Here is a 25,254-nt window from a genome sequence, read left to right as displayed (position 1 = left end):
ATATTCTCTTAATGGAGTGTTAACTCAGGAATAGATGCAAATAGGCAAGCATAGAGGAACTAGCATTAAGATGATCATTGCTGACAAATTTTCAGGTCTGTTTTTTTTCCTAAGTACATTTCATCTTCTGAATTGAAACATGTAAGGTGTCTATGACCAGTGTTTATAATTTGCCCAATAGTGTAGAAATTGTTTTGATAGTGTTTCGGACTTTGAGTTCTCTGCCGGGAACACCAAGAAATCAAAATGGAACAAGTAGTAGGACAGGAGGAACATGACCTCTTAGGTCATCTGTTTAGACGAAGTGTATGAAATTGGAAGTTTACTCTGCCATATTTAGGTTCCCAGAACAGAAACCTATTTGTTCTTAAGTAAGCTGGGTCAACTGTACTTTCTGACCAAATTCATTGACGATACTGGGACTGGGGGAGCATTCTCTCTTTAAGGAAAAGAAAAGGTACAAGGTGCATCCAAGTCTCTTTCTATTTACTTAACACGCGTTTGAAATACTCATAGGTTCCTGAAGGGGTATAATTTTGGTCCTAAAACTTCTGAAGTAATTTCAACGCTAAAATGTAAAACATTTTGACTTCGTGGACTTTAAATTGATAATATCTTGTTCACGTAGTTATTTTGCTGAAAATACGCTCTGCCTAATCTGGGGTTAAAAAAGAAAAGATTTACATCTATATGTCACTGAAAGTAGGGAACAGTTTTAATCAGATTACAGGGTTGACTTTGGTATATGTTCTTCAGTGGTGATGTGTAACTAATTACATAGCAGCTTTTTACTGTTTTGCATTTCAAAGTCCTAGGTACAAAGATTCTTGGTTATTGGTAATTTCATTTTCCTGATATTATAGTAATAGAATATTGTGTGTTTTTATTTAACACTGTTACTTTTGAAGTCATATCTAGTTACTAGTTTCAAGGGAGGGAAAAAAATACTGTAGCTTAATAATAATGTTAAATATATTTTTCCTCTTAATAAATAATTTTTACTTTCTTGGGTTTGATTCATTTAGTTTCTCTTTGATATCTGACATGTGGAAGCAAATTAAAGCTCACCTCTTATTTTTATGTTACTGTCACATCATTAGTAGACAAATATAGAGTTCTACTTTATGGGAAACTTTCATTGCCATCTTCTTAATCGCTGTGGTCTTTGTGTGTGTGTGTGTGTATTTGTGTAGCTGGCACCTTCTCTTCCTTTACAAGAAGATTTCGTTTATCACTGGAAGGCGATCACCCATTACTACATAGAGACTTCAGGTAAGAAACAATGCTAATGTTAATTAAACAGAAATTTGTGAAATACTAAATTTATTTCAAATTAGTTTTCAAAGTTATTTTATATTTAAATTTATAAACCATTTATTTTACTTTTAATTCCTCTTTTAGATTTATTAAAAATATGTATCTGTTGAGCACCCACTATGTGTAGGCATTGTTCTGGGCACTGGGGGATAGGCAGTCAAACAGACAAACTCTATAACCGAGCTAATATATTGATTGGGGAAAGCAAACAATAAACAAACAAATACATATAGTGTCCCATGATAAGTGTTAAGGAGAAAATGAGGCAGGCCAAGGGAGATGGAAGTGTGTGCTTGAGGGAGTGGGTGGGCAGCTGGCTATATGAGGTTAGAGAAGGCCTCATTGCCTGAGGTGACTTCTGAGCTAAAGTCCGAGGGAGAGAGGAGGCAAGTCTGGGGAGTATCTAGGGGGAAAGTTCCAGAAAGAAGACCGAGTGCACAAACCCTGAGGCTGGAACGTGCAGTACGCCCGGCATATTTTTGGAACTACAGGAAGCCAGCGTGGCTAGAGTGAAAGTGAACAAGGAAAAAGTGGTAGGAGATGACATCAGGCAGGTTGGGAGTGGAGCGCAGATTCACACAGGGCCTCGTAAGCCATGGTAAGGGCTTTGGCATTTACTCCAAGGTGGGAGCCCATTAGAGGATTTTGAACAGAGGTGTAACCAAATCTGTTTTAAAGGAATCAGTTTGGCTTCTGTGAAAATTTAGATTGAAGGTATGCAGAGGTGAAGCTGGTAGAACAGTTAGGGAGCTACTGTAATGGTTTGAGATGATGGTGGCTTAGACCTGGGTGGAGGTGCTAGGAAGTGATTGTATTCTGGGTGTATTTTGAAGGAAGCTTTTTTGATGGGTTGGATATTGGGTAAGAGAGAATAAGAGTCAAAGATAACTCCAAAGCTTTGGGCATATGCAGTTGGAAAAGGGCCACTTATGAGAATGGGGAGACTGCAGCAGGAGCAGGTTTGTAAGAGAGTTTTCAACATATTAAGTTTGAGATGCCCATTATCTCTCCAGTTGGATGTGTCAAGTAGACAGTTGGAAATAAGGCATCTGTAATCCAGAGAGATATGAAATTGAGAGTCATCACACGGGAGTAGGGTTTAAAGCCATGAGACTAGATTAGATTATCTAGAGAGTAAGGATAGATGGAAGAGAGAAGGTGTTCAGGAACTGAGACCTTGGGCTCAGTGTTTAGATGTTAGGAAGGTGAGAACAATAGCAAAGGAAACTTTGCTTTTGCCAGTGAGGTAGAAGACAACCAAGAGAGAATGGTGTCTAGATGCTAGATAGATTGCTCGCTTGAGTGTAAGTATAAAGTGCAGCTGAGACATGGAGCAACAGGTGGAGGGGGATGAAGTGTCAAAAGAGGGTTATTATTTTTTTAAGGTGGAAAATATTGCAATTTAGTATTCAATGGGAATGATATAGTAGAGGAAGAGGTGGGTACAAGATCAGATGAGAAGCAGCTTTCACTTTGGGAATAGCTGTGTGTTAAAGAGTGAAGATGTAGAAATTTTTAATAAAGCACTTTTCTTTGGGCTCCTCATAGATAAAGATGAATTAGGGGCATTAAGTATCTGACTTCTCAGTGTTAAGAAGTAGTGCAGTAGCAGTCAAAGCAGAACTTATCCTCTACACTGTCTAGGTTATTCAGCTTACTGTTCAAGGCCAACCTGTTTTTATATAAAGATACTTAAAATTCAGACCTCTTGAACTGGCTAATTAAAAAAAATTTTTTTAATTACAAGTGCATACAGCACTCTGATATTACGTGTGTTTTTCTTTATCATGTTCCCATTTCCACAAAAATGGCTCTTATTTCTAAATTATTCTGCAGGAAAATTAGCTTGTAGAATATATTCCAGAATATTGATTCAGTTTTTTAATAAGATGGCAAGAGCATCATCTAAATTCTAGCAAAGATAATTATACCATGAGTATAACCCTCACTTAGGTTTGTAGTTTGATTTTTTTTCAATTTGAATAAGAATAGAGAAATATAAAGAGTATTTTAGGTGCAAATATGCAGCTTAAAAATGTTCGAATGTTTTTTATTGTTTAGATGACAAAGCCCCAGTCACAGATACAAATATTCCATCTCATCTGGAACAGATGTTAGATATATTGGTCCAAGAAGAAAAAGAACGAGAATTTGGAGAGACGGGGCCATGTATGGAATATTTACTTCATCACAAGATCTTGGAAACATTATATACCTTAGGGAAAGCTGACGTAAGTGCCTAATCCACATCACGTTCTCCGGCGTGTAATCCATGCATTAAGGTCTTAGAGATAAGGCAGCCACCAAGTACTAAATTTAATTATGGAGGTATGTACTAAGCATGGCAGGATTTAAGTCAGTATATGAAACAAAGAAAATTGTGCAGCCTATATGAATATAACTTTCCATAGAGATAGCAAACCTCCCAAATGCTCTAGACAACAGTTGGTACTTAGGCTTCTTAGAATTACAGTGTAAACGTTTATGAAAATAAACTCAAGTACATGTGCTTAGAATCGAAGGAAATGAGAAGGAATCCAATGAAAATTGGGTTACAAAAATAGGAATTATTTTTCATAATCTTGAATGTCACTGATTATTCTGACATTAACTCTACTGATATGTGGAGAAAATTCAAGTTTTTAGGCGTAATGAATCTTGAGAAATCTTTGCAAAGCTAATATTATATAAACAATATTCTGTAAAACTTTCAATACTTATAAAGACAGGTTTCAAACCATGTGCCGGTGTGAGGGAAGGGGAGGAGCTTCGGGTTTGGGTTAGGGGGCCTGGCTTGGTCGCTAATATACTGTGACCTTCAGCACTTCCCTTTGGTTAATCTTCCCTTCTCTTTAAAAACAAGGAGGTGATTACCAGTGGCCTCCCCAGCTCTAAAAATCTGCAATTCTGTGAATTTCTATATGTGGAAATCAAACTGATAAGAAAAAACTAATAGACATGTTTAAACACCAAATAAAGTTATGAATAGTAGTATTAAAGACAAGTGCCTTTTAACTAATCTATGATACCAGTTCACTTTTAATTCAGTTCATTCAATTTATATTTTCTAGGCACCACATCTCCCTGATACCTTGCAATTCATTCCCCTCCCCGCTTCTTTTTTCTTGTCTTTTGGAGAGAGGGATTGTACGACATTAAGTTGAATAAATATTGATTTTTGAGCGAATGTTAGTAATTGTACTAGTAGTAAATTTATTTCGATATAGGTGATTGTAACTATGAGCATTTTATTTGAATAATGTAAGGTATTTGCTATCTTAGAAAATGTTGTGCTTAAGATTATAGTTTATACTATCTCCAGATAGCACATCTGTGATGATGCTTTGGAAATACTACTCATCTTGGGATTGTATTTTAAATGTGAGGCAATATAAGGTAGGTTAATTATAGAACATATAACGTTAATTCATACTCTCTTAATCCGCAATGTGAGGTCTCATCAGGTTTACCTACTTTTCAGCAAATATTTAAAACAGCTGGCATGTTATAAAAACTTCTCTATTAAATATTAATTGCCTTTAATAATCATGATGTAAATAATTTCACAACTAATTTAAAACAGCATTATTAGAATAAATCACAGCAGTTTATACCATAGGAATACTTATATTCACATGTATGTGTTAGAAGGTTTTATTTACTCCTGCATTTATATGATAGAAAGTTATTGATTACTTGTCATTAGTGTAAGGAACAAAATTCTGGCTTTACTTTGGCCAAGGAGTTAACTATTAATTGTTTCATGTTACCGTAGCATTTTAGAATATAAACATATTGACATTGCCTGAATCAAACTCCAATCTCAACTGGGTCTTATCACCATGCTGTTTGTAATTACATCAGTCTCTGGTCCCATATACTACATTATAGTCCCAGATGTAATTTTATTTCTTGAGTACCAGTCATTAATATTTAATTGAGAATTTTATTCTGCCTAATTGCATTGACTTTTGAGAGTCGAATACATTCACATACATTGTCTCTTCTATTTTTTAAGCTGTTGTGTAAGTGTATTTGTGTTGTCTACTCTTTTCCTGTTTGCTCTCCTCTCTTCCCATACTCAGTGTCCTCCAGGAATGAAACAGCAGGTTTTGGTATTCTACACTAAGCTTCTGGGGAGAGTCAAGCAGCCACTACTTCCACACATTAACGTGCACAGGCCAGTGCAGGTATTTTGTTCTCCTCCCATAAAATTATGTGGTTCGATTTGTTATAGATATAATTATATATGATTTTTCTAAGAGTAAAAATAATAAAGGAAATTATTCTAAAAATAACATGCAAATTAACAAATACTCGAGTTTTCATTATATATGACATAGTAAATGTACTTTATGTCTTTATACTTTCTAAAATTTTATACATTAATTTTTCCTTTTACTTATCTCTTATGACATCTCTAAGAGTTTTTTTATATATGTCATTAATTTTTTTAGGCTAATGTATTTGAAAAATTTACTACTAGTAAATTGATTTTGGTAAAGGTGATTATAAATAGTGGTCTATCTGAATAATGCATGTAAGTAGCCATCTATTTAAGGCAAATAGATGGCTACTTACATGCTTGTAAAAAATAACCTAACTTAAAACCTTTTTTAAAAAATTTATTGACAGAAATTAATTCGACTGTGCGGTGAAGTTCTTGCAACACCAACGGAAAATGAAGAAATTCAGTTTCTCTGTATTGTATGTGCAAAACTGAAAGAAGATCCCTATTTGGTTAATTTTTTTTTGGAGGTATGGTATACTTATCAATTTTCAAAGTATGCTCATACTAAAATTATGAGATCGACTATTCACGTGCTTTTAATGTTGATTATTACAATCTCCCTCGAATTAGAGTAATTTACATGCATTTTATTTTCTCCTGATGGTCAATAAGCTCCTTGAGGACAAGGACTCTGTCTCATTAACCTTTGGGTCCCTACAGATTTTCTAGTATCTAGCATAATGCATAATAACTGTTTAATTAACACATACTAAATAAATGAATCGGTAGATAAATGTAGTTTTATTTCTTGGAAGTATAGTCATAAAAGTACTTTGAAGCTCTCAAGCATGTGTTCCCTGAAATCTAATCTGTATTAGATTTATATTAGCTAATATATGCGTCTACTGTGGATTAAGTGCACATAGTAAATGAGTTAGAAACTGTCTTTGCCCTAACGGAGTTTATAGTCTGGTGAGGAAGGTGAACACTAATATTCAGATACAGTACAGTGTGTAATCTAAAGTAGAGTAAGGTGGGTATTTTAGAAAAGATACATAATAAATGCGCTTTAAGTGTCTGTGCAATGAAGAGATTATATCTGTTCTAGGTCATCAGGAAAGACTTCATGGAAGAGATTATCTTTGATATGAGCCTTGACAGATGTTTACATAAGAATGGGTGCACGTAAATAAAAGAATGAGGTTAGAAAAGTTTATGTTGTGTTCAGGAAACAGTATAATTAGGATATGTGGTAAGAGAAGGGCCTGCACAGATAGGCTAGGCCTTGCCAAAGGCTTTGAATGGCAGGATGAGCAATGTGTGCTTACTTGCAGTTGTTGGGGAGCCCTTGAAGATTTTTAAATGGGGATATTATTACATAATGGCACCTGTGCCTTAAGAAATTAAATTGGTGGCAGTGTCTTACACAGTGGATTCCTTTGAGAGAGAAAAGCAGGAACACTAACTTGGAAGCTGATGGAGTAACAAGGACTGTAACTAAGTTGGAAGCGGTGGGTTGGAATGAAGTGAATATATTCAGGAGATCCTCGAGGTAGACTCTGTGTGGTCTTGTGCAGGTAGCAGGAGAAAGGATGGTGAATGCCTGAATTCCTGAACCCGTAAGGCTGCTGCTAATGGAAAGAAGGGAGCCCCCAGGGAGCTTATTTTGAGGGGAAGATGGCAATTTTGGTTCTGGATGCTTTGATCGTGATGGAGATAATTAATCAGCAGGTATTTGGTACTGCAGATCTGCGATTTGGGAGAGAAGTCTGGGTTTAAGAGACCCGGGGAGTTATGTGTACAAATGTGCTGAGGATACCAGTGAAATCCCCAGACTAGAAGGGAAACAGTTTCAGTGAGAACCAAAGTGCAAGAGTGAAGGCAGCAGTTTCTCGTCAGCTAGGGAGCTTTGTAGAACTGCAGATTCCTTGGCTCAACCTCCAGATATTCCCATTTAGCAGGTCTGGGCGTGGGGCCCAGGAATCTGCTTGCTTATCAAGCCTCACAGAAGACCATGATGACAACAGTCTCGGGTCACACTTTGAGAAGCGTTAGTTTAAAGAGTGAGTTCCATCCTAAGATTATTCCTCCTCTTGCCATTCTGTCTGAGATACTACTCCCAACAACGTTATTAGTGTTTTGATGGAATAAAATGTTTTACATTCATAAAGACTACTATGACATGCAATTAATTTCATAGGAAATTGAGAAGTTGTTTGGGGTATTTATTAAGTTCCATAGAATTGTTTTCTTTTAATATATGTGCTATGAGCTGAATTTCTCAAGAAGATGGGTCTAAACTATCCTTTTAACAGCAATAAAAGTGATTCATAATAACTATAATATAACTTGGGAAGTAACTTTGAATTCATTCAGCATTTAATGCGCTTCTGTGATGGGCAAAACACTGTGACAAGCCCTGTGGAGAAGCTGGCTTATGATGAATTTAAACTTGTGTGTGTGATTTGATTTTTTCTCTTATGTTCAAATGGAAAGCAAGTTAGTATTGCCTTGAAACTAATAATTTGCTCTACTTAGGATTCTCTTTGTATTTGGGTGTGGGTATGGTGGGGGGAGGGGCCGACATATCAAGTAAATCTTACTTTTGTCCTCAAAAACACTAATAAAAATGTCCTCAGAGTATTGAGTTCTTTTTATAGAGCGGGAGTATAAGAAGAAAAAAAAACTTAGAAAAGTCAGAAAACTGATCTTAGAAGAATTAACATTGAGGCTATATATTCTTAGTAGCCCAGTGATAAGCAAACAATTAACTTCAACTGAAACCTCCAAAATCTTTTTTCCTCACTAACATGAGTTATTTCAGTAGTAGCCAAATAGTTATCACTAATATTGTTCACTGCTTATGGTCAGTGTAAAACATTTTATAGATGATGTAAAGAGTGTGATAAACACCTCTGCAGTTTTAAAATATCTAAAACACAGTTAAAGTCTGAGCATTTTCACTTGTCAAAAAATTTTCTCTATTTAGTTGGCTAGACACTGAATGTTATAGAAAGAATTCATTGAAATATGATTTCTGTTTTATAAGGCTTTTGATGCAGATCTTACAAAACATGTATTCCTTTTCAGAATAAGTTGAAATCATTGGCTTCCCAAGGAGTTCCAAATGTAATTTCAGAAGACGCATTAAAAGGTCAAGATTCCTTGTCAACAGATCCAGGACAGGCCTGTCTGCCGGAGGACCTACTGTGTGGCGCTACTGGAGTGGAGCAAACAGAGTTAGAAGAAGATGAGCCTCCTCGTCAGATGGATGACCTGTCCACAAGCTTGGATAATCTCAGTGTTGCTTCCCTGCCAGAGGCCACAGTCGTTCGTCCCAACCAAGATTATAATTTAGTGAATTCTTTGTTAAATCTTACTAGAAGTCCTGTGAGTCGTCATCTTTAATTTTTCCCTTAATATGATTACAGTTATATGCATTTAAAATAGAAAAAAAAAATCTGTTCATATTTTAGTGTAAATCATCAGGTCCTTTTAAGTTAATTTTTTCCAAACTACTCATTGTATATCTGCTTCAAGAACTGAAGAGGCATGTGTCTGTTTTTCCCCCTCAGGATGGCCGAATAGCTGTGAAAGCCTGCGAGGGCTTGATGCTCTTAGTGAGCTTGCCGGAGCCTGCAGCTGCCAAGTGCCTCACTCAGAGCACGTGCTTGTGTGAGTTGCTGACAGACAGACTCGCCTCCCTGTACAAGGCCCTACCTCAGTCCGTGGACCCCTTAGATATCGAAACAGTGGAAGCAATTAACTGGGGGTAAGAACCATTATTTGTCTTTCCATAAAAGTGACTTCGTTCACCTGCACTTTGAAATCTCTCTCTACTTTGCAAAGATAGAAATCTTTCATTTTGAAAAACGTAGCATGACTAGTGATCATTAAATGGGATTATTTTTTGAATTTGTTATCAGTTAGTGGTAATGAATCCGTGTGGGAATAATCCAGCTGTTACAGTTAAGCTCCTTTTCTTTTGTCCTTTATAGTGATCAATTAAGACCTTAATTGCATTAGGGGCAATAACTTTGTTTTTTTTTTTTTAATTCTTTGAAAAGTAATTTCCTTTTTTATAAATAAGTTCCACAGCCTCTAGAGCTGTCTCGTATATTTCAGGGTCTGCTTGTATAGAATGTCTTCCTACCTAGTTCTTTCACCCTTTCTCCCTATCTTTTAGGGGTCCCCACTTGATTCTCATAGGAAAATATGATTATTTTAGAACATTTGTAAGTTATTAAAAAGTATAAAGTAGCATAAATAAAATTACCCATGATCCCACCTACAAGCAGTCTAATTTTTGACATAAGAACCTGTTACTGTTTTTCTGCATATTTTTAACCCTTTTTTGGTTTTTACTTGTTTCCTTCCACCCTGTATCCTGTAAACATCTATAGAACAGACTCATTTGTTAACTCTGCTGCTGTCTTGTTTATTTTAAGGCAGGAGGAGAAGCAGGCCAGTCACTTTTTTTTTTTTTTTTTTGCAGATCCTCCTTTACCTTCCTTTTTTTCTATCCCAGTGTTGAGAGCCTCCAATTTTTCATTCTTTTTACATGACCAAATTTGTGGCAGAAATATGAGGAGTTTGTCTAAATGGTTTTCTCTTGCAGCTCTATTCTGCTTTAGTCTCTCTCTTCTCACATGATGAGTAAAAATTATTTACAACTCTTATTTAAAAGATTTTCTCTTACCTTTGGCTTTCTTTTATAAAACCTTCTGGTAGATAGTCTCACAGCATTGCCTGTGTAAACATATCATGGTATAAGTTCATTCATTTGCCTTCAGTTTTCCATATGTATTGAGTGGGATGAATGCTTTTAGATAACTTCAGACTTAGCATTTCTTCTGTGTCCTTCCTACAGCTTGGACTCATATAGTCATAAAGAAGATGCTTCGGCATTTCCAGGAAAACGAGCCTTAATTTCATTTCTTTCCTGGTTTGATTATTGTGATCAACTCATTAAGGAAGCACAAAAGGTTTGAATATATTTATTGGTTATGATCATTTAAAAATGTAAATGTCTATTAAATGAAATTTGAATCCTCAGTTTATATCCCCAAATATATCTTGATTGTCTTAGTATAGCGGTTAGTAAAATAAATAAAACCAAATAAAGTGTGTGTATATATATATGTGTGTGTGTGTGTATTATAAGTCTAGAATAAATTACAACTTGAAGTTCTGCTTTTTGATTTCTTTAAGTATTGTAGTATAGCCCTTCACGAGATAACATTTGCCTTCCTCCATAGCCTTTTTGGGAAGATGTTCATACTGTAAGGTGATTGGTACAATATTTTATCCTGTTTGTCTTGTTCTTGGAAACTTAGATAAAGTGTAAAGAACTTAATAACTAACATCTAACCTCAGTTCCTATGCCATCACCAATGTGGTCAGTAGGCAAGTTTATTTTCCACATTAATTCAAATGGAAGGTGCAAACTGATTTATTGATGGTACAAATTAATCTCTTTTCCATTAAAAAAAAGAAGATAATGGTGATTGTACTGTATTCTAGACTGCTGCTGTTGCTCTCGCCAAAGCCGTTCATGAAAGATTTTTCATTGGTGTTATGGAGCCTCAGTTAATGCAAACGTGAGTGGCCTCCTTAAAAAAAAAAAAAATTACTGCGTTCATGTTATTTTTGCCCACTAATTACCTGTTTGTTATGCCAGTTCTGAGATGGGTATTCTGACATCAACTGCTCTGCTTCATCGCATTGTTCGGCAAGTAACCTCTGACGTTTTGCTTCAAGAAATAGTGTTTTTTATCCTTGGAGAACAGAGAGAACCAGAAACTGTGGCAGAAATTAGCAGACATCCTTTAAGACATAGGTTAATTGAACATTGTGATCACATATCTGATGAGGTAAGTTATGTAATGATTTTTAATTCGACTTAAATACTGATTTTGATATGCTCGTGATGTTGTGAATATAGCCTTTTTATTACGTGGCTTTAAAAATTGAAACCATGACGTACAGAGGGCAAGAAGAGTAATTTATTCAAAGATATTTTTCAGTTATCCATTACATTCTTTGGTTTCAGATAAGCATCATGACATTAAGAATGTTTGAACATCTTTTACAAAAACCCAATGAGCATATTCTTTACAACTTGGTCCTAAGAAATCTTGAGGAAAGGAATTATACAGAATATAAACCTGTGTGCCCAGAAGATAAAGACGTGGTGGAGAATGGATTGATAGCGGGAGCAGTGTAAGTTTCTATCCAGCTCTGTGAGTTTAGCATTTCATATGGAAACAGAAGTTTCTTACTTCTCTCCCTTATTCATAAAAAAATAACCTCTTACAGTTTAAAAGTTTTTAAAAATCAAATTTAGATGTCTCGATATTAATGTCCTTTTAAAATACAAATGATATTATCTATTCATTAAACCGAACAAAATCACTATATTCTTGAGTTAGATGTTAGTAGAAAATGTTGCCTTCTCTATAAAATATAAATACATTATGTTTTATTTTTTTAATAAAATTTTGAAAGAACAAAATTACTTCTAAGAACATAGCAGAGAATCTTTTCATTTAGAAATATAATAAAATTTTTTTTATACATCATTAAATTAAACTTAGAGATCTGGAAGAAGATCCATTATTTACTGACATTTCACCAGATAACACTTTGTCAAACCAAGAGTGGCTTAGTGCTTCACCTCCCGCTACTCCAGACCACCCCAAAAATGACGGGAAAACCGAAGTCCATAAAATTGTAAATAGGTGAGTTGCTACAATAATCCGACTTACATCTCTTTGACTTGTTCTTATAATTTATTACAGAGTTGTATATTATGAAATCAATCTTCTTTTATTCTAAAGATTATGTCAGCTTTTTGTCATGCTTATGTAGCAGGTGAGAGCCTGGGGACAACAACCATAGCAAAGAGAGAGGCTCTACTTCACATGGAAGTAAAAACAAGTAACAGTGGTTAAATAGACCTTCAGAGTACGCTCCTTTTTTATAAAAAATTTTAAGTAATTCCCAGTTGGAACAACATTGAGAATTTCCAGTTGGACAGATTATACTTATTGGACATGTATTCATGTATGCTAAGCAAAGTGTTACTCTTTTTTGTTAGTTTGTGTTTTATGATTTTTTTTTTCTTTTTTAAGTGCCCTTCCTATGACAGTTTTCTTATTTTTCTTCCTTTGCAATGTTGTTACTCATATGCCTGGTTCTGGCAGATGACTTGAGAGAAAATTACAGGTGGCTAAATTAGGGTGCATAAAAATCTTAAGTTCAAATACTTAAAGGACAGTTTTACTGAGATTAACAAATATCATGGCAATCCTTCATTACTCTGTAATGTAAAAAGAAAGTCATTTTTGGCTTCTACTTTTAAGTGGAATGAGTAGTTTCTTAATAAAACCTTTAAAATAACGAAGATGTATTTAATCAGTGAATTATAAGACTGATTTAAGCTAAATACTTAACAAATAATTTTATTTTTCAAGTTTCCACTTGCATTAATACTTGACTAAACTGAAGATATCACTAGATAATATATTAAAAGATAATGAATTATGAGAGTGTTTATGTTATTGATTATGGCTTTTTTCATTTAAGTTTTCTCTGTCTGGTACCGGATGAAGCAAAATCATCCTACCACGTTGAGGGCACTGGATATGACACCTACCTCCGAGATGCTCATAGGCAGGTAAGTCTAGCAACTAATTTTTTAAAATGAAACCTAGTAAGAACGCACACACACACCTTGTCACATCGCCCACAGTCATCTCTCCACAGGTTTCCCTTTCTCTGCAAGACCCGAACTCCATTCTCAATACTTTAACTTTCTCCAAATGACCTTACTTTTCATTTCATTGACTGTGTATCTGTATCTCAAGATTTCTTTATGTTGCCTCTTCCCCCTCCTTCTCTCTTCTCTTTTCTTTCTTTCTGTACTTGACATTATTATCTCCCCCAAATCCTTTCTCTTACCGATCGAAAACATCTTTAAATGATTCTAGCTACCACTATCCTTGCTCCCAATCCCCAGGCTATTGTCCTTTCCTCTTTCCCACAAATAACCTGTAAGTACTATGTCTTCTGTCACACTCTCAGCCCCTCTTCCGTCCCCTGCATTCTGGCCTTCTAGCTCCCTGACACTACTTTCCCAAAGCCCTCCTCTTAGTTATTTAATGGCCTTCTCACTGTCCTCTTTACTCTCAATAGCATTTTACATTTTACAGAATTCCAAATTTTGAAATGTTTCAAATTAGAAACGTATTTAATTTTCATTTAAATCCTTTGGATTTATGTATGCTGTTGTATATAAAAATTTGCATATGCCTGTGGTTAATTCATAATGCTTTCAGCCTGACTTCAAGTCCACATTACTACATGAATAATTAATGTACTTTCATGTAACAGTAAAGGCAGTAAAAGTACCAATCCCAGTAGTACCAACTGGACTTTTAAACTGCTTTTATTCTTTCTATAAAGTTTCATTTCCATTTTTTGATTACAAATGCAGTTATTAATATTTCAGAAATATTAGAAAACATAAAAAGGATAGAAAAAATTTTAACTATTACTTTCTAGGTCAGAATTTCAGAAATGTTAATGTGCAAATGCTTTACTAAATATAGGATGTGGTTTTATAAAGAAAATTGTATATTGAAAGCCAAATAATTTAAAACTCACAATATATTGAAGAAGTTGGGTTTTTATCATTTTAAATGTTTTCCTTTTAAAAGTTGAAGTTAGTGCTTCACGGTGAGAACATGTTTTGTTTTAATTTCAGGTAATTTCTAAACTAGAGAGGTCAAAGTAATTTTGCTTTATTAGATGAGGAGAATCTAAAAAAGGAAAGAAAATGGAAGAAAACCGTGCTGTAAATTTCTTTCATTTTGATTTAAGTAAATTATATATCAGGGAGGACTTTTAAAATTTAATTTTATTATGAGATGTTTTTGTGCTTGTAAATATTCATAGTGTTTATTCCAGTGATAAACTCTGTGTAGTGAAGGACCAGTTTTATCATTTCCAATCGGTCACAAACCAACACTTTTAAAAAACATATTAAAAATGAATTACTAGAAAAATGAAAAGAACAAACACAAATTTTAAGCCTTGATTATTTTATTAGATTCGAAAGACATAAAATTTACTCAATTAAATTGCGATTGAAGTTTCTAGGTGCTTACGCTTTGTTTGTGTGTTCATCGCACTGAATGGTGCAGTTTGGGGACTGCACTTTGAGCGGCATTGCTTCATCCGGTCAGAATAGCGTGCCTCATGCGGATACATGATAGGGAAGTCCAGCTTGCCTTCTCAGATGATGGGCATCTGTCCACCTATTAACAGTAACATTGGAGAATAGATTTGAAAACGTGGCTAGTACTTACTTTGCTTTTTAACTATTCTCTAAATATGTAATGAAAATAAGTAAAGGGTTAAATTCCTCTAATGGAAAAAGCAGAAGCACGGTAGTTAATGGGGTACTTTGGTAAACTTAAAAAATCCTTTCGTTTCATCAACATATACTGGTACTGATGATTATAATCTTACTTGTGCCGCTAGTTAGGGTGTTATCTGAGCCGTCTCTTCTTCTCCTATGGCACTTCACCTGGAGCAGACGTGCCACATTCAAATGAATTTTTATGTGGCTTTTTGAGGAAATCATTTCTAGTTCCTCTCAATGTGGTTTTGATTAGTTCTCCTTTAATGATCTAAACGTTTGTTCCTAGTTCCGGGACTACTGTGCTATCTGCTTACGATGGGAGTGGCCTGGCTCTCCAAAAGCATTGGAAAAGTGCAATTTAGAAGCAGCTTTCTTTGAAGGTCATTTTTTGAAAGTTTTATTTGACAGAATGGGAAGAATTCTTGATCAGGTAATAAGTTTTAAAATACTAATCGGGTTCATCTCATCTTAATTTAGATCATCAGTAAATTCGTTTGATTGTTTTCTTAGTTTCTCCACTAGATGACTTTGTTGTACAGCTTGATTGCCAACAACTGGTGGATTTCCAATGTGTTTGTTATGTTAAAAGCATTTATTTGGCCTGACAGTTGCTACAGAATTGAATATTTTACTTCTCATTATAGGCCACTGTCTTAATATCTTTAACATGTTTTGGAGGAGATTAGAGTGCTTTCCTTTAATGACTAACTTAGAAAACCTTTTAGTACAGTTAGACAGATATAACCTTGTAAAGTTCAATTCAGAAGACTTTAAATATTTCAAATTGAATCTTGAACACTCTGGTCTCGTTAAAATTACAGAACAGTGTTAGATGAAGCTGCTTCTTCAGACAAAGTTTGTGAATGATACTCATTTTTGTAAGTGGGAGGTGAAATTTTAAAAAGTAAATTTACTTACTACAGAGTGGATAAAAATCATCATCAGCTGGTATGTTACTGTGTATGTTTCACTGTGAGAATATGACTGTCAGAATAAATGAATATGGGATTATAGAATCCCTCCCTCCCTTCCTCTCATTGACAAAGCGATAGTTAAGCTTTAAAATGCCTTGTATATTGGAATATACACTTAAAGCAAAAGAACCTGGCATAATACTTGCCTCAACATAGACATTGAGTTAACCGGTTTGGAATTTATTTATTTATTTGTTTGTTTGTTTGTTTATCTTTTAAGCGAGGCAACCCTTTAAGCGAGGCAACCCTTGGTTGACCTCACAGATTCAAGGACCTTGTCATTTTACAATCCCTTATTTTATTTTATTTTTTTATTTTTTACGCCTACAGCACCTGGTCTTCCTAGGTGCTTCTTAGGAGACCTCCCATCCAAGTACTAGCCAGGCACGACCCTGCTTAGCTTCCGAGATCAGACGGGAGCGGGCTTGTTCAGGGTGGCATGGCCGTAGACTGGAATTAATGTAAAATCATATATTAAAGTACTTGTTCCTTTTTAGCATTTTAGTGTTTATGTGATAGGGAGTTATAAAAGAAATTCACTGCATAAGCAGGCTGTCTTTAATAACCAGAAAGCCAAGTGAAGAAATTATAATTCAATAAGTATTTCACTAGGTTAGAGTTCAGTCAGTCCTCTTTCTGATAGTAATCAAAGTGATAGAGTAAGTCTTTTTTTCTTTTAACTTCTTAATAGCTTGTGCAGTATGTCTAGCGTTTAGTTGTTTGTTCATTTGTTTGTTTTATACTTAACAACCAAAGCATTCAGATCCAGCTGTTGTAGGTATTATGCTCTATACATCATGGCTGTATAACTTCCTAGGTAGCAGGGTTCATCAGTTTATTGTATTTTTTTGGTGCTGGTTTGCTAGGCTTAGTTTGGATCTGATTAAGCTAACATGCAAGAGACATTAACAATCAGCATCAAGCCAGCAATCTTTAGAAATTCTGACCAAAAGCACTAAAAAGGAATCTAAATTTTAAAAAGCAGTTTCTGAATTGAATTGAAAGATCCTCTTGGAGCCTTCATCACTGTTGAGTATTTTTTCCTTTAGTTCGTAGAGTGCTTACATGAACGGGTACATTGGAGACAGAATATTCCCAACTGCTTAAAATTCTTTTTTTCTCCACAAGATTTCACTTCACAATGCAGAGCTGATTCATACAGTGTCTCAGTCATTCCTCCTATAACCCTGAGTGACAGGCAAAGCAGATTTCTAGTATTATAAATGAGGAATCCTTAGTTTCAGTTAATGTGACTTAACAGCTAATGAGCTATGGAGCTCAGCCTCAACCCTTTGTCTTTAAAACCCTGGATTTTCCAAGTCTTTTTTGGTAAGAACATTATATAGTCAGATCTCAAAGATAATCATGAGTCCTGGTATACTAAGCAGGCTCAGTTTAGCTTAATCTTTTCTAAATGTTTTTGCCGAGGATGATGTTTGCTTGTATTTTCTTAGTATGTATCCCTAATAGGGTCAGGATACCCAGGCTAGTATTAAACATTTACTACAGATAATTAATAAAGTAGCTAATTTCTGCAGTTATTATTAAGAAGTTGCGACATCAAGTATTCATGACACTATTGTGTTGTCACGGTGTTAATTTTTTAAAAATACCTTGTAATGCAAACAGTATTATTTTTAACTGTGGTCATTTTAAACACGGTGTTAATTTTTTTAAAATACCTTGTAATGCAAACAGTATTATTTTTAACTGTGGTCATTTTAAAAAGATAGTAAAATGCTAGGGTACATAGCAGAATATCAAGGATACCAGGAAAAATGTCAGAGGCCAACCTCTTTTCTCCGCCTTGACAGTGAAGAGTTTGACCTTGGGCAACTAACTTAGCCACTTGGCACATTTTTTATTCTTAGGGTGAAGTTGATGTTACTTGCCCTACCCACCTACTAAAATTGCTTGTAAGAATTAAATGAAAAAAGTAATCTAAAATATTTTTAAAAATACAAAATCTATTATTATTAGATTATTAGGTATTATTAGAAATTTCAGAGACTGTCAAGTCATTGAGTTTTTTAAAAATTTAACTTAAATCTTATTGTTTGAAATATCTGCATATTTGGCCTTTAGTAGAAAGGTTAAGACTGAGTTTGCTGGTGACAGTTTGCTTCTAAGTCAAAGTTCATTGCCCTGAAATTCAGACTTTGTATTTAGTGTGAGGTCAGTCAAAAATGGGCCATGTGCATTTGACATGTCAGAAAAATCTGGTTAGCTTTCATTTCAGGTGAATACTGTAAAAAGTACAAAATAGAGGGATCCAAAATAGTAGATATAACACTATTAACAACCCTCCAAAAGGCTAGTTTGCTTTAAAGTCATTACCAGTATGAAATAGAGATCATTTCAGAGCATGGCGGAACAATTTCTATGTAGCCAAAACGTTAAAAAATAGTCTGCATCAGCCTCAAGTCTCTTAAACATCCGAAGACAGATTCTTGTTCAAATAAATCTAAAAACCAAATAACATCATATAGAGAAAATAAAAGTTTAAGTGGCAATATAGCCTTGTTTAAAGCCAAATTTTTTGATGGATTTATTTAAGCACCAGCATATGGCGGAATTTAGTGACCTAAAAGTCTGAACTCCCTGAGATGAAGTCACATACAATACTGTACCACATTTTACCAAATGCATTCTTAAAGAATTTTTTGTTTCCTTGGTGCCTAAAATATAATGTGATTTCACTGTTTGTTATGAATTTAGTCTTGGAGAAGGCTGTTCTGTTGCAAATGTCATCAAGTATGAAAATATGCTCTTCGAACTATCCTTTAACAGGAATAGTATCTCCTTTCATTTATCTTGCTAAGAGTGACTCAAGGATAGGTTTTCTTCTTTCAGAAAATCTGTGTTCATGAATCTAGTGGTAAGTAAAAAAGACTAAAATTAGAATTATAACACAGGACTTGAGTTTTTGTTCATGTAACAGTATATTCGATATCTTCTGGTACATGTTCAAGCATTTGTTGTCCTCCGAACGCCAAATATTCACTTCTTACTTGGTATTCGTGATGATCAAGGGTTTAAAAGCTGCTCGGTGAATGGGAGTAAAACATTTGGATTCCATGGCTTGTGTTAACTTGGGCCTGGTCATTTTTCCCTTCCCCATGCTGCAGCATACGTTTCTCACTCATCCAGTCACCCAGGTTCTTCTCAACCTTCTCGCTGAAGTCACTTTTGTTTCAGCCACAGTTTCCTTTGGCTTCTTACAAGGCCGGAAAGGCTGAGAGATTTCTGTTGGAAGTTATAGGCACAGAAGTAGCATCTCTTTTGTACAGCGCCTTTTGCTTTTATTTTGAAATACTCTGTAAAGCACCTCCAAGCTGCTTTCTATGAAGAATAAATAGATTAAAAATAAAAAACTAGAATTCAAGGAAAATTGTGATAATACATATTAAAAAAAATGTATGAGGAACTATGCACAGACATACAATTCTCTTGCAGTAAATGAGAGGAACCCTGTCTTTAATCACCATTTTGAATCTTCCCATTCACTTTGAGGCACATAGTAGTCATTTCTACCCCCAAATACTCTTATTCCGTTGACAAGTTTCAGTGATGTATTTATTTTATCATATACGTGCACATATGCTTTTGGTAATTGGTAGTAGTTGAATAAGTTATGAGATGAGGAATGTCATTTCTAAAATTAGACTACTGTATTTAAAAAGATTTTCATATGTTTCCATCTATCTTTGGTCTTATACTTAATGTATTCTCTGTTGTTTATAATTAATATTACATATGACGCTTTTGGGTTTTGATGACCTGTGAACTATTTCGTTAATTTAAAAAACCTGCATAAAACAGAGACATTCTGACTATTTGTTTTTTCTATATGTTAAACGTATGCTTATTTTTTTTTAGGTTTTAGGACTACGTTATATGCACTTTGACTAAGATGGTGAGAGCTAATTTAGTTATAGGTATTTGCATTGTAGAAGAACGTGTAGAAGGAAGAATAAGATGGTAGATTTTCCTTTCTTGAAAGACAAATTGAAATGGTAAATTAAGTACTCAGGTATATAAGCATAAATAACATCAACTGTCTCTTTTTCACCTGTCCGTAGCCATATGATGTCAATTTACAAGTAACCTCGGTGTTGTCTAGACTCTCTCTCTTCCCTCATCCACACATACACGAGTACCTTTTGGATCCTTATGTGAACCTTGCTTCTGGCTGTAGATCTCTCTTCTCTGTAATCGTCAGGGTGAGTTATTAGTTTTATTATATTCTCTAGGATTGATAAACCTGTCCCAGTAACATCTTCATATCATTGTATGTAATTTGTGTCACATAATGAAAAATATGTATCTACTGTTTAGAAGCAATTAATTTACTACAAAATGTGGCAAAGAAAAATTTATTCTTTTAAGTGATGTATGTAACCTTTATATTTTAAGGAATAGATATGAGTCCTTTGTCAAAGACAGTTATGTGAAGAGTGAAAGGTGACATTTAGTAATAGGAAATGGAATATTTTTTTTATCTTGGAAATCCCTATGTATTTGACCTCTTGAACGGAGTTCCTTCTGTCTCTGCAATGCAGGTGGTCGGAGACCTGATGGTTAGGATCCAGCGCATTCAAGACTTCACTCCCAAGCTCCTCTTAGTCAGAAAGCGATTACTGGGCTTGGAACCGGAAGGCCCTATGTAAGTCAGCGCCGTACATGGGGTTTTTATCTAAAAATTCCACCCAAACTTGACGATGTGCTAACATCACAGTTGCCTGCCTGCTCTTGCCCTGCAGTATCGACCACATCACATTGCTGGAGGGCGTGATCGTGCTGGAGGAGTTCTGCAAGGAGCTGGCGGCCATCGCGTTTGTGAAGTTCCACGCTTCCTCCTCGCCGTGAAGAGCGCCTTCGGGTGACCAAGGGCACAGACCCGCTGTGTGCACCCATCGGAAAAGACAGTCCCACCCCGTGCAGAGAGGATAAAAAGCCCCTGTAAATGAAGTATCGCTGTAAACTGGACAGAACCATTACGAACCCACTGAGTGGACAGTTTCAGTAAAATGTGGTCTAATGTTGTTTTCATTGGCTTTATCATAATGGTTCTATGTATAACATTGCACGTCCTTGAATTCAGGATACAATCAAAGGAACTTCAGGAAATAAGCATTTCTAATGCCTGTGTGAAAAGCTGCAAAATTTCTGATGTCATGACTTTGATGATATTTCTGTTATTTTAATATCCTTTTAGGTAGCAAGGCATTTTGACATTCTCTGGGACTCAAATGCTTATATTCTTTTGGATTAATAAGTAGCAAAAATAACTAATTTTATAACTTTTTAAGGTCAGAATTCTTATCAAAAAATATGAAAAAAAAACTGTAAATGAGAAAAAAATACAATTCAGGGACCATCAAAGAGTTAATAAAATGTGTAGAGCACCATTAATTTTCTTCAGCTTTTCTAAAAATAACAATTTAATATGATAAAGAAATTCTTGATTAATATAATATATATATTTTTAAAGAAATGTTCTTTTACTCTTGTGCACATAGCCATGTTAGTGATTAATTTTCACGTATGGGTCCCAGTTTATTTAAACCTTGTCATTTTTGCAACAACGTTGAATTTGTGCTCACCGTCGGTAGTATTTGCTAAAATAGTATGTTTTAATCTAATTAACATATTTTGGGTTGCGAACCATTTTTCTCTCCCTCTCTGAAGATTGTTGCATAAAGGTGTTTTCTAATTTGATTTTCTTGTCGAAATGCATGGTCATGTTCAGGTGGGAAACCGACTGATAACTCTTAGGCGGCAATCAAAATGCCAGTGTCCTCCTTAATGTTTACATTATTTTTTCATTTTGCTGAGGCTATTGTTTTAAATGATTCTAAAGAGTTTAAAAAAAAAACAGCCAACCAGTCTCTCCTGTTTACATGGTAAAGAATGGGTAAATTGGGTGTGTGAGTGACTGCGAACGGATACACGCTTGGGGACGCGTGTGGCTGTAAAGCTGCGCTGTGCACGGCGTGCCTGGCCCTGAGCGACAAGCGGTGTTTGCTACTCCACTCTCTAGTCTTCCTTTCAGTGATGCTTATCACACAGATATTTCGTGGTTACGCTTTCTTCTTTTTTTTTAGTTGAAATGTTAAGCAGCGGCACTTTCCTCTTTATCTTTCCATTTATTGATATTTGCAGAAACAGACTATCACACTCTCTAGCTTGAAAAGAACTGTTGCTGCCCTTTCTAAGAAGTTGGTTTATGTAGCATGTTTGCTTATGTACAGTGCGTGGCGTGTTCATGGCAGCATGTTTTATACCTACTGCTAATTTCGATGTATTAGTTGCTCTGATTTATTTTCTTAGATTTTGCTATTTATTAAGAAAAAAATTGTCAAAACATTCTGGATATTCTTGGCTTTAGAATGCTTCCCACTGTCAAAACAAGAAAAACTAAATTTCTGACTTAATGCAAATCTTCGTTAGCTCTTTCTGAGAAGTTTATTGAGCAAAACAATGGAAAAACAAAGGTAGGAGACAGATACGTTGTGCATGATTTTCTTCAAATGATTTTTAATGACGGAAAGACATTAAGTTTGCTGTATTTATTGATCAGCTTATGTAAGGAACCCTGCAGCACCTTCCATTTTAGAGGTAGTTGTAGTCTACTTTGGCGTAGGTATTAGTTAAAACAAGGCATTAGGAGATGTTAGACATTTCTTAATGTTTTCATAGCGTTTAGTAGGTGTAATAGCAGTGATGTGACCTCTCAAACCAAATACTATTTTATCTTTGATTTCACAATGGGACCTTATAGCTAATCCATGAAACCAAGCTCAGAAAAGCTTTAACTCATATTTTTTTGTGTGTATGCTGCTTCTTAAAACATAATTATTTTTCTAAGTTATTGTAATAACTGATTTATAATCAGCTAAAGCTTAAGGTATATTTTGTTTCTCTTTAAGCCCCTTCTTTCTTTTCTTCCTTCTTATTCAGACGTAGAGCCAGCACAAGTTCTCACAGTGAGTTAGATTTGTTGGTGAAACATTGTACTACATTATTAGTCTTTTGTTTTTATGGTCTTGCAGAAGCCGAATATTTCTGTTCCTCAGTACTTGTAAAACAGTGACTAAAATGCACTGTTGGGTAGAAAGTACCATCTTAACAATTGATTGCCAGAAGCAAGTTCCAAACTGAATTTGAGCCTTGCTTCGCATTGATATAAATAGGTATGAACATTTTTTTAAAACTTTCTAACAGTATAGTCTTTGGATTTATTTTTAGTAACGAGCCACATTCTTTACTTGATAGAACTCAGATTTCTCATTAGCCAATTATTGTAGTACTCACATTATAACTATGTAATGTTCTCGTATGTATCTGTGCAATATGGGAGCTATGAGTGGATTCATAGCTTTTTAGTTTAATTGTACATTATTGTGTGTGTACATGTGTATATATATGTGTGTGTAAATATATAAGGACCAAAATCTTCAGCTTGCTTACACTGTTGCTAGTGTAAAGATTGTTACACTTAATTTTACGGGGCACAAATTATGGAATTACTTCATAATTCATGGTAATATGTTTCCGTAAATTATTGCATTAATATACAATTATCATTTAATTATGAAGTTCATAGGTATTGACTGAAGTTACAGTGAAACGCTAAAACCACAAATTAACATGGTAGTTATATATTGGGTGGTACAATTAATCAAAATATGCATGTCATTCTGACACTTGTGTTAAAACATGATAGATAATCATATTTCTGGGCCCTGTAAAATAGTGTTACTGTAATACTCTGTTTTGCCTCCTGCCTTGTTTACATTAAACAAAGGATATTTGGTAAATTTTTCTATTGAATATTGTGTAGGTTACTGACAGTGTTACCAGGGCCTAGAATTCTTGGGCCGTCTATGAAGAAACCCTTCAGATGGTGATTGTGCACCTACTATCTCTGCAAAGGGAGCTGTGATCAACTTTTTGTGCTAACGATGCATGCAGGACTAAGAGGGATAATCTAAAAATAAATAATGGAATTTAAACAAAATGTCTTCTTATATTTTTGCGGAATTCTAATTAGAAATGTTTTATTCACCGATAAGTTGAAAACAATCATTTATAACACATAAAAAGGATGTGACACACAACAATCAATAGGTCACTACAACATTGATTCCAGGGGAAAAACAAGAAGACATCAGAATATTTGTGGACGGGGATGTGTAGCTCATATAGATCACCACGCGATTCCTTCTAGTCACTTCCCTAAAGAAAGGAATGTTTATACAAATCTTAGAAATTCATTCACCGTAAGCATTATTTCTTAATATAACACATAAAAACTTTTCTCTCTAACTGACATTCAAATCAAGTAGACTCTAGGCTTATTCCATTCACTTGAGTATTTACCAGAGTCGCCTAATTAGAAACTGAAACAAACATGTGACACATGGCACAACCAGAAAGAAAAATCTAGTTATTAATCCCACCTACTCATGATTCTTTCCAGCCAATGTTATATAAATAGTTTTAATAGAAAATAAAGAGGATAACAGGTCGAAGATGCAGGGAGGTAAGGTTTGGGTGTTGAGTTGAAATGACCCTCCCTGCCTTGAGCTACTTCAAAAGAAAACCACGTTTTAATGCATAATCAGGTCGCCAGTCCAAAAATGCGGTTCAGATTGCTGTTCAGAATTTTTCAGTGTTTCATCTGGAAAACTAGTTATCTTGAGGGAATTTAAAGCTTAATGTAAAATTCTTATGGTTGAAATTTTGTTAAGAGTTGCTCTCAAAATCTATACTGCTTTCTCAAAAGAAAAAAAAAATCAAGTAAAACAGTACATGACATTTTGATGCTGAATGATCCATGAAAGAAACGGAATAGGTTTTAGTTGGTCTTAAACCAATTAAAGATTGTCACGTATAGGCCTAGCTCGAAGGAGGCTGGTTAACTACATCAGGCAGATTCATCTAGGCCTGATTCATGTACACTCACTACTCTTATGGTTTGACTGTTTTGTGCATTAGAGATTTTTGTGTTATAATAGCATTTCTAAAGATGTATCAGAAATATGACACATGTCACCTCAAACCAAAATGAAATGATAATTTGGTTTATTCAGCAAACATTTTTTGAGAACTTTCTGTGAGCCAGGTTTTAAGGTACTAGGAAAAGAAGAAGCAATTTCTTCCCTCAGGAATTCAGTCTCGGAGGATTCAGAGTGCTTACACAAATACAATATACATTGGTGAACACTGAAGAGAAACAGCACCCAAGAAGTATGAGTACAGGGAGAAGGAAGCAGTGTAGCAGATCATCTACAGGGAAT

General features: G+C 34.9%; 1 protein-coding gene and 1 pseudogene across 1 annotated transcript; one reads left to right on the top strand and one right to left on the bottom strand.

The window, feature by feature from the left end:
• The first annotated feature begins 1,031 nt into the window (after positions 1 to 1,031).
• FAM160B1 (family with sequence similarity 160 member B1) lies at positions 1,032 to 23,972 on the top strand. The gene is made up of 16 exons (XM_006920839.3): positions 1,032 to 1,272; positions 3,379 to 3,548; positions 5,403 to 5,507; positions 5,953 to 6,075; positions 8,639 to 8,938; positions 9,124 to 9,320; positions 10,419 to 10,533; positions 11,072 to 11,148; positions 11,229 to 11,421; positions 11,601 to 11,770; positions 12,145 to 12,288; positions 13,136 to 13,226; positions 15,262 to 15,405; positions 20,032 to 20,172; positions 20,512 to 20,615; positions 20,713 to 23,972. Exons 2-16 carry the CDS (start codon positions 3,429 to 3,431, stop codon positions 20,816 to 20,818), a joined length of 2,130 nt encoding a protein of 709 aa, XP_006920901.1. The 5' UTR covers positions 1,032 to 1,272; positions 3,379 to 3,428; the 3' UTR covers positions 20,819 to 23,972.
• Positions 16,271 to 16,400, bottom strand: LOC112470161 (annotated as a pseudogene).
• Positions 23,973 to 25,254: the final 1,282 nt, after the last annotated feature.

The sequence above is a fragment of the Pteropus alecto genome, unplaced genomic scaffold (genome assembly GCF_000325575.1).
Source record: "Pteropus alecto unplaced genomic scaffold, ASM32557v1 scaffold177, whole genome shotgun sequence".
Taxonomy (NCBI): domain Eukaryota; kingdom Metazoa; phylum Chordata; class Mammalia; order Chiroptera; family Pteropodidae; genus Pteropus; species Pteropus alecto.
Note: the sequence above shows the minus strand (reverse complement) of the source record. Positions and strands in the feature narration are given on the sequence as shown.

What these genes read in the sequence shown, in the direction of transcription:
- FAM160B1 (XM_006920839.3), top strand. Translation starts at nt 3,429, where the DNA reads ATGTTAGATATATTGGTCCAAGAAGAAAAAGAACGAGAATTTGGAGAG. An exon ending in ATACCTTAGGGAAAGCTGAC is followed by an intron (nt 3,549 to 5,402) that starts GTAAGTGCCTAA and finishes TCCCATACTCAG; the next exon opens with TGTCCTCCAGGAATGAAACA. An exon ending in TCCGAGATGCTCATAGGCAG is followed by an intron (nt 13,227 to 15,261) that starts GTAAGTCTAGCA and finishes GTTTGTTCCTAG; the next exon opens with TTCCGGGACTACTGTGCTAT.